Source organism: Sceloporus occidentalis, unplaced genomic scaffold (genome assembly GCF_023333645.1).
Source record: "Sceloporus occidentalis isolate IW3139 unplaced genomic scaffold, rSceOcc1.0.p SCAF_9, whole genome shotgun sequence".
NCBI classification, from domain to species: domain Eukaryota; kingdom Metazoa; phylum Chordata; class Lepidosauria; order Squamata; family Phrynosomatidae; genus Sceloporus; species Sceloporus occidentalis.
This window is the reverse complement of record NW_028316989.1, coordinates 38,727,733-38,737,500: the sequence shown is the minus strand read 5'-3', so window position 1 is coordinate 38,737,500 and position 9,768 is coordinate 38,727,733. Positions and strand designations below refer to the sequence as shown.

Below are 9,768 nucleotides of genomic sequence, written 5' to 3'. Positions count from 1 at the left end.
TCACACATTTCATAGACTAAAACAACATGTAAGGGAAAGACTGAACTGATGTTGAACAAAATATAACACATGCTCTTCCTTTTAAATAAAGATTATTTTATTACTTTAATTCCATGTTGCTTAAATATCTATTTATCAAATGATCATGCAGTTATCCCTGTATTACTTCTAATTTCATTTACCAAATCCTAGTTCTTAGACCATTTATACAATGGTTCTAAAAACTTCACTTTCACTAAACAATGTTGTTCTACTCAATAAAAAATATAAAAGAAGACAGAGAGAAAATGCAAATATAGTATTAAACTACGATGGTGCATTTGTATGATTTACCCCTCCTTTTCAATTAAGAATCAGTTTATTCTCTCTCTCCCTTCCTCCTTCGCTCTTTTTAATGCTAACTTTCTAACTTGTAGTCTTTTTTTTAGAAATGGCTTTCTAAAGTCTCTGTCTGCATCCACACTGCAGGGATAATGCAGTTTGAGACCACTTTAATTGCTCTGGGTCAGTGCTATGTAATTTGGCAACCGTATAGTTTTGGGAGACGTTTAGGTTTCTGAGAGCTCAGCTGCCACAACAAACTACAGTTCCCAAAACTCCATAGCATTGAGCCTTGGCAGTTTAAGTGGGTTTATACTGGGTTAATTTTTGCAGTACGGATGCAGCTTGTGTAAAGGTACAGAAAAAGGTCTCAGTTCCTTAACTTGTTCCGAGCTCATATCCCCAAAGAGTTATGGTACATGTCTTGCTAGTTAGGTTTGTTGTTGTGTACCTTCAATTTCAGACTAATAAGAAACGCTCACAGCAGGGGCTTCTTGGCAAGGTTTGTTTAACGTGGTTTGCCTTGTCTTCCTCCTCTGAGGCTGAGACAGTGTAACTTGGTCAGGATCACCAGGTGGGGCTTCCATAGCTGAGCAAGGATTTGAACCCTGATCTCTAAGTATGAAGTGCAACTTTTAAACCACCACACTGGTTAGGGAAATGGTGGCTGTTGGAAGGAGGGTGAGACTATGCAGTCTGGCATGTTGGAGAGGTAAGGATGGACCTTTATTTACATCTTCACGTCTACCCAGCCACCTCCACCATCTGGGGACCTTTCATGCCTCATAATTCCTGCACTATGATTCCACTTCAACTGCCATGGTTCCATTCTGTGGAATCCTGGGATCTGCTGCTGTTGTTGTTGTTGTTGTCAACCAGCAACAAGTTGATCGCAACTCATGGCAGCCCTGTGATTGAGACATCTCCAAGACTCCCCGTCTTCTTCTGCTCTGTTCAGGTCTTGCAAACTCATGCCCATAGAATCATAGAGTTGGAAGAGACCACAAGAGCCATCCAGTCCAACCCCATTCTGCCGTGCAGGAAATCTAAATCAAAGCTTCCCCATTGACAGATGGCCATCCAGCCTCTGCTTAAAGACCTCCAAGGAAGGAGACTCCACTACACTCCGAGGAAGGAGTGTTTTCCACTGTCAAACAGCCCTTACTGTCAGGAAGTTCTTCCTAATGTTGAGCTGGAATCTCTTTTCCTGGAGCTTGCATCCATTGCTCCATGACCTCCTTGATAAAGTCTATCCCATCTAGCATGCAGTCTTCCCTTTCTACATCCCTTAACCTTTCCTAGCATCATTGTCTTTTCCAGTAAGTCATGCCTTCTCATGAGGTGGCCAAAGTAGGACAACCTTGTCATCTTCGCTTACAGGGGGGACTTCAGACTTGTTCTGTTCTATGACCCATTTATTTGGGGGGGGGGGGGTTGTATCCTCAGCACTCTTCCAAAACCACATCTCAAATGAATTGACTTTCTTATCTGCTTGCTGAATTGTCCAAATCTCGCATCTGTGCATGATAATAGGGAAAAGGTGGCTTTTATGATTCTAACTTGTGTGCTTGGTTGTGTATCTTCATTCTCTAGGATGTTTTCTAATTCTTTCCTAGCTGCCTTCCCAATTCCTAGTTATCTTTGGATTTCTTGACGGTAGTCCTCGTTCTGATCAATGTTTGATCCAAGGTATGGGAACTCTTTTACTATTTCTATTTCTTCATTTTGTAGGGGGAGCCATTTAGAATTCTCAGCTAGTGAGCTCTAGTCTAGAGGCTCACCAGACTACATACCCCAGCATTCCTTAGGCAGGTGCAGTTAAAGCTGATTCATAGCACTTCAGTTTTGTAGTGTAAAAGGGCTTGAGTGTTTCTTGCAGCTTGTCACCTTTGTATTAGTCCATGCCTAACCTCTAAATAAAGCACCCAAAGTCCCTAGCTTGCAAATAAAATAATTAACATCCGGAGGATTCAAAATAGAGATTTTCAGCCCTTTAGCACAGAAGTCCCTAACCTTGAGACCCTGATGTTGTTCAATTACAACTCCTATAATTCTTCACAATTGGTCTTGTTTGAGGTTTTTGGGACAGTATCTGAGGGCCCAAAATGTTGGGAACATTTTGCTGCATTTCTGCATTGCGCTGAGGAGGCACTTAATCTTCTTTGGCATGCCACTTGGTTTCAAGACTCTGGTCCAAAACACACTGCAGAAATCATCCAATTTGAGACCGTTTTCACTACCCTGGCTCAATGCTGGGGAATTCTGGGAACTGTGGACATTGAGCTTCAGTGCCACAATGAACTACAATTCCCAAGTTTGCAAAGAGTGCATCATAGAGCAGCTAATGTACATTAGGAAGAAGGCTTAGGAAGAAAGTACCTAAACCTATTTTGTGAATACGAGCTCTTTTAAAATGCTATAGATAGAATTTTATTTTTGTGGAGACTAATAAGCGACTAATCTAACACCAACACTCTTTCTTGCCACCTCTAACAAAAAATAGTTTCAGATGAGGTCTGCAGGAATAGTCTCTCCTGACACACTTCTGTTGAAGCTCTACCCTGTTCTCTCTCACTCTGACTTTTCCACCTGCCTGAAAAGAGGTGTGAAATACACACTGATTAAGCAAAGTACAAAATCATTGACACCTGGCTTCCATGAGTTATATTTGCTGGTAAGAGTGATCACCCTCATGAAATACCAAACACGCAGTAGCTGTTAAGATCTTTAAGGTTTCTAATTTGATTTGTATCTATGTTTACCTGGTCCTTAGATCACCTTGGCCTATGCTTTTGGCCTTCATAATCTTCAAATCATACTTCTCAAATGAAGTTCAGGGAGTTACCACTATGGCATTGTCTCTGCAGAACAATTCTGCTTTTATTTGCTGTTAAGGACTTTATAAAGCAGGTGTGGGGAATCTTTGCCTCTCTTAATGCTTTGACCAATGTTTTCCAGAGGTTCCAGCCAGCATAGCTGGTAGTAAGGAACTGTGGGAGTTGTAGGTCAAAATAACAGAATAGCCGAAAAGTCTCTACCCCTTTAATCATTTTGGGCATAAAAACAAAGAAGTGAATTATTTGGAAGAGACAACTGGCTGCATTTACACATAAGTGAGTCAGAATTCCTAACTTAACCCAGCATCCTTTCCCCTTTTGGCACATTGTAAGAAATCCTGCAGCATCCTTTCCCCTTTTGGCACATTGTAAGAAATCCTGGTTTGTTTGTGTAGGGGAATTCAAGTTTCCTAAGGCTTCAGCCCTTGGTAAGGAAACAAAAATATCAAAACTATCAAAGCCAAGCCTGTTAGGGTCTAGCTTGTAAATCAGCAGAGCAGCAGAAAGGGTCTTTTGCCTTAAGGTGCTTCTATAAGAACTGAGGCTGACACAAATAGCTTGTAGTTTAAAAAACAAAACTTTACTAATGGCTTAAATCTACATATGCATGGAAGCTACATCCTAACCTATCTAGTTCAGGTAAAAGAAGCTGTTTGTATCTCACCATCTTTCAGAGGGAAGTTGAGAGAGCATGATGATGGAGAGACCGAAGGGAAAGCAGGAGAGATCTATTGTGTGAGAGAACTTCCTAAAGAAGTTACTTAGATCACATGATCTGTTTACCAACTTACAAAGGTATTTATTGCCCCTGTAATTTAGCAGGACCAAATGGCATGCAAATAGAGATAGAAGACAGTAGAGATGCATGCAAGAAAATCCTAACTATCTGAGGAGGGGAAGAGAGAATGCAATGATTTTCCAACAGTTTGGTTGCACGTAACCATACCTGGTTTCAGATGTAAGATGTAATTTTTCTGTTAATTTTACTCACCTGTGCAAAGGGAGGAGCTGAGCAAGTAGTCTGCAGTATCATGCTTTACAGAAAAGTAGGAATCCTGATTTATTTTTATGTCAAACGTGGCTACTGCTGGATAACCTGCATTTTTTGTTGTTGTTGGCCCTTAACTTCATGAATTATAGCATCAAGGATGCTGTAGCACAAAGGAGCAGTGGTGAGGTTAGGCTTACTCCTTCCTAGATGTGATAATTTTAGCTGCCTTGTGTAAGTCATTGGTAACTTATTCAGTGATTTTTGCTAGCTGTTGCAGTTTCCTGGACTGACCCTGACAGCACAGGTACTATCAGGAATGTGGTATTTTCAGTTATTTCGTTTCCTGGTGCTGACTGTGAATGATGAGCAGGTAATAACTAAAGTGCAGTATGTGTGAATTGGCATAAACTAGAATGTGTATTCGATGTAAGTTTTAGTGTTCTAGAACCTCCTAGTATGTGTTCTAGTCCTTATGGTTGCAGAAAATCTCAGAGAGACTACTATGGCAAGGTTAGTGGAATGGCATACTGGTTTAAGTATTGAAGTATGACTCGAGAGAAAAGGGTCCAAATCCCTACTTAGCCATGAAACCCTTGGGTGACCTTGGGCAAGTCGCACACTGTCAGTTTCAGGGGGAAGCAATGGTAAACCCCCTCTGAACAAATCTTGCCATGAAAACCTGTGATGGGTGGTCACCATGAAGGTGCACAGAAACAAGATCTACACATTAAGTCACTATAGAGCCTGTAGTGTAGAAGATGCCTGAATCATTTTGATAATTGGTCTCCAAAGACCATATGGACAGGGATGTAAATTCATCTCCCATTTCTTATATGCATCACCATTGTAAGTGATGTATTATAGACTATCTTAGGCTTGTGGAAAACACTCCTTCTTAATTGCCCACTTTAATGGGGACAGTAAGAGTATGTTAAATATTTGATTTATTATCCTTTATAAGCTGTTGTCTATCCCGTTCTCCTCTGAATGGTTTCAAAAGTGTGCTTAAGTAGCATGTAGCTGAACTTGCCTATTGTGTTGCTAACATTGTTCCCTTTCTTTCCAGAAGGAAGGAATTGGAAGGACAGCAAAAGATTGCTGGGACAGCTGTGATGTTCCAGCTCTTACCACTTGCAGCAATGCAGATATTTTCCGTCGAATAAATGCCATGTTGGATAACTCACTTGACTTCAATGGGGTCTGTGCAACACCCATCACAAAAGAAAGAAGAGAACTACTGCCAGGTAGTTTTTTTAGTAGGTATTGCTTTTTTAAAGTAACAGGAAATTTTAGTCCTTGTATTTCCTTGGAGGAGCCTATTGTAATGTGTAAAATCAGCTTGGAGTTTTCTAGATGGTCTTTTTTGGATGGACTCTTGTGCATGACAACTTCAAAGCAGGTAGCAAAACATGATCATAGAGAAGGAAGAATCAGTGGACGATGAGGATGATATCCCTCATGATGAGGAACCTTCAGATTCTTAGCACACAGTTTGGTCCTTTCTGCTAGAGAGCAATAGCAATAGCAAGTACATTTCTATACCACTTATCAGTGCACTTAAGCACTCCCTAAGCAGTTTACGAAGTGTAAGCTAATTGCCCCCAACAAGCTGGGTGCTCATTTTAGCACCCTCGGAAGATTGCAAGCCTGAGTCAAGCCTGAGCTCTTGGGCTAGTATTGAACTCACAGCCTTTTGGTTTGTGAGTGAGTGGCTGCAGTACAGGCATTTAACCACTGCGCCACCAGGGCTCTGTTCCATAGCTCAAGTCTGAGTAGTGTTCTCAGGTTTGGAAACTATTGATTTATAGAAGGAAAATGTCCCCAAAGTGAAAAGCATATATATAAGCTCTAACTTAGATGCTCAGAAAGCTTCCCAAAATAAACACTTTGCATAGTTCTTAGATGACTGGCATGCAGGCTCATTCCTTGGCTCCTATGCCTAGATTACTAGTTGCATAGCAGACTTCATGGTGGTGAATAGATTTCCTGTTAGGTCCAGTGTGACCTTGAAACATATAACTTGTAACAGGATTGATTTTTTTCTGTTATAAGAGATACTAGTTCAATTATATTTTCATAAAACTATAGCATACTGTCATGTAAGTGGTGGTAAACACCCAGGCTATCCATTCAGTAGCCTTTTTGCACCATTTTGTGACCCTAAGATGGAAAAGTATAAATATTTTTTATTAAACCGAAGCTACTGCTATGAGGTGGCTAGTGCTGGAGCACTTAAAGTGCAGATGTGACTTACTGTAGTCTTCACTTATCTCACCTTCATAGTCATCTCCATAGAGATCCTGTGAGTTTACATTAAGATGGCTCTTGCTTGGTTAAGCAAGTTATTTTCACAGGTAGAATGATGATTGCGAGCCTCTCTTATAACTAAAACATTTACTGTATATACTCATTTATATTGCTAGAAATTTTAGTCAAAAAATCAACTCAGAAAATCTGGGTTGACTTACCTACAGGTAGATGTAAGTACTGTACCTTAAATCTTGTTAGAAAATGATGTATACACAAAGTCATCTTACACATGATTGTATACAGTAATTGATTCTGTTCAGGCCATTTCATCAAACGTGTGGTCATGTCTTAGCTGAAATTATTAGCATATCCACACCACTACTTCCAGTCATACTAATTGTTTATCCCAGTAGAGCTACGTTTTCTACCATAGGCCTCCTGGAGGATTTACAATCTTGTATTAGTACAGGTTTAGCTGTGTTGTTTGATCTCTTTTAGACACCTAGGAAATATCAACTGGTCCTGTGGATGTAAATGCTTATATGAATATCTAGTTTGCACTGCACTTTTGAATTCCCAAGATGAAAGATGGATTCCCAAGATGAAAGATGGCTTGATGACTCAATTTTGCAAAACCTTAAACTATCCAAAATGATGACACTTTCATAGAAATCATAGAATCATAGAGTTGGAAGAGACCACAAGGGCCATCCAGTCCAACCTCCTGCCATGCGGGAACTCTCAATCAAAACACCCCCGACAGATGGCCATCCAGCCTCTGTTTAAAGACCTCCAAAGAGGGAGACTCCACCACTCTCCGAGGAAGGAGTGTGTTCCACTGTTGAATAGCCCTTACTGTCAGGAAGTTCCTCCTAATGTTAAGGTGGGAATCTCTTTTCCTGTAACTTGCATCCATTGTTCCAGGTCCTATTCTCTGGAATTTGGATGGCTTAAATCTCAGTTTCTAAAACAGATGCATATAATTTGTTTAAAAAGGGTTTAAACAGCTTGATAGGAATAAAATGGTTGTGAAAAGTAAAGATTTACCATTACAGTCAGCTCCTTTTTTGCGGGGGGATCCATTCCATAAGCCTGAATGGTAGCACGTGCCCGCACCCCATTATATCCTTCCTCCGTTAGCCACTAGCACTTAAGTGAGGGGGCGAATTCCAAGGCTGTGCAAATGGGAGTGGGGCCTGTATAATGTTAATATTAATGGGATTTGGACTTAAAGAATATAGTCACCACAAAGGGGGATCAGGCTAAGTGTCATAAAGCAACTATTGGCATCTTAAAGACTTAACAGCTTTCTTTGGCACCTGTTTTTGTAGATTATATGCATGGATTATATCTGAGCAGGCAGGTACTTTTACAGATGCTTCAACAACGGGGGCATTAATGTGCCACAGAACTCTAGATAGTCTTAATTGTAACAAACTAACATGTCTATCAGCTACAAAAAATACCCACCCAAAAAGTATCCACAGATAATATTTTCACTTCGTCTTCTGCTCTGTATTCTAAGGAAGCACTTGTTCACCAAAAGCGTTCTAGGAAAGGGTTTGATACAGCTTTGCTATATATAGTTTTAATAATGAGCACAAACATCACCCTTACTATTTCTGAAACATGTCTGCATTGTTCACAGAGAAAACTGAATAGATGCCTGCCTCAAGGGTAGCTTGTAGTTCACAGCACACTTGACTGGGAGAACATTCCATTTTTGTCCTTTTACAGGTTCAACAGAAGTCTCAGTAGACTCTGAGTAAGACTTGCAAAGGATCATATGGCAGCTGTTAAGATTACTTGGGTGGTTGTAATTGAACGTTAGTGTGCAAAAAAAACCCTCTTAATTTTTTGCAGTTTGCATAATTCGGTTACAGTGGGATATAGGGCACTCCCCAGGACTCCTCGAAATGTTATTTAGCAATCCTTCTGTCTGAGAATTCACAGACAGTGCCCACACATTCAAACATATCTTAGCAACCATAACACTGTTCCTTTCTTAGTGCTTCTTTCTTACTGCATGCTGCAGTTTTTGTGCTTTGTTTTGCATTCTGTGCGGGTTTTTCTGCCTGTATTTGCATGGACCTGCTGCAGACACACCACTATGTCCATAGTCCAGTCTTTGGAATCTTAACATCAGCTTTTCAGATCATTATGAGGAAAACTGGTTCATGGCAGTTCAAAATATGCATTGCTCACTGTTTCTTAAAAGTGCCAGAGAGATGTAAGAATTCGAAGAGCTTGAGAGTTGATTCCATGTCCTTTTGGAGTATGGCTATCTGGGTTGTAATTGGAATTGCATGGCTCAATGCTACTCACTGTACTGTACTGTAAGGATTGCATGTGATCTGTCTGTATCACGGTTGCTCAAAGTGGTGATCCATTGGCTGCCAGTCCATAGTGAGATCCCATGAAATAAAACAACAACAACAACACAATTGTAGCCAGTGGCACAAATATGACATGGTTACCTGGCACATGCAATAAAAAAATTGCCAGTCACCCACATCAAATAACTTGAGATGCACTGTTCTGTAAGTAATTCCCTAATTTTAGGCAATGCAATGGTAATTTGGGTGTTGGACTAAGAATCGAGGAGACCAGGCTCAAATCTGCACTCAATTGTGAAAATTGCACTGAGTGACCTACGGCTGATGCTTTCTCAGCCTCAGAGGAAAACAATCGAAAACCCTCTGAAAAAGTGTTGCCAAGAAAACCCTTGATAGATTCATTTCAGGATTACCATAAGAACGAAATGGCTTGAAGGCACACAGCAACTAGCAGTATGCAAAAAACCGTTTTGTAACCATTTTGGGAAGCATTTTTAAAGAATCTATTTAGCATCTCCTTTTTAAATTCCCCCCATTTCCTCATAAAGTTAGAGTCTGTATCTCTTTTTAGCACTTTCTATGGTGTTACACAGGTAAATGCAAGAAATCATTGGGAGCATATCACATGCTGTTTAAATGGGCATGAGAGTAATATAATGAGCAGCATTCTCTTACTCAAATAAGACTATAGCAGGTTATTTCTGAGATACACACACATTCTCTGCTAAAGATCCACATGGCTCAGCATTAGAAGAAATTGCTGTTTCATTCTTAATTTCTTTCCAAATTCAGATGATGGGGCTGTAAACATTATCATAATCTGCTTCCCCTCTCAGGATTACCTGTTCCCCCTGGAATTAACTGCAGTTCTCGCAGTAGAGAGATTGAACTACAAGTGATGTAAAAAAGTTTATCTGTATTTGGTCTGATTACTTTACTATTCTAAGAATATCCCTTCATTTTCAAAAGTTTGCAGAAATTAGGATGCTTGACAAGTTTTTGTTTTTTTAATCTAGTTGTATGTTTGTATATT

General features: G+C 40.1%; 1 protein-coding gene across 5 annotated transcripts in view; it reads left to right on the top strand.

Annotated features, from left to right (window-relative positions):
• LOC149307318 (cytoplasmic polyadenylation element-binding protein 1-like) overlaps positions 1–9,768 on the top strand; it is a 50,205-nt gene that overhangs the window by 1,900 nt on the left and 38,537 nt on the right. For 2 of the 5 annotated variants that reach the window (XM_089538880.1, XM_089538878.1), the window contains exon 2: positions 5,216–5,393. In XM_089538880.1, the coding sequence (XP_089395006.1) occupies positions 5,216–5,393 (178 nt within the window). Of the gene's footprint in view, positions 1–5,215; positions 5,406–9,768 lie in introns of all 5 variants that reach the window. The other 3 variants (XM_089538879.1, XM_089538876.1, XM_089538877.1) reach the window with 2 other exon arrangements.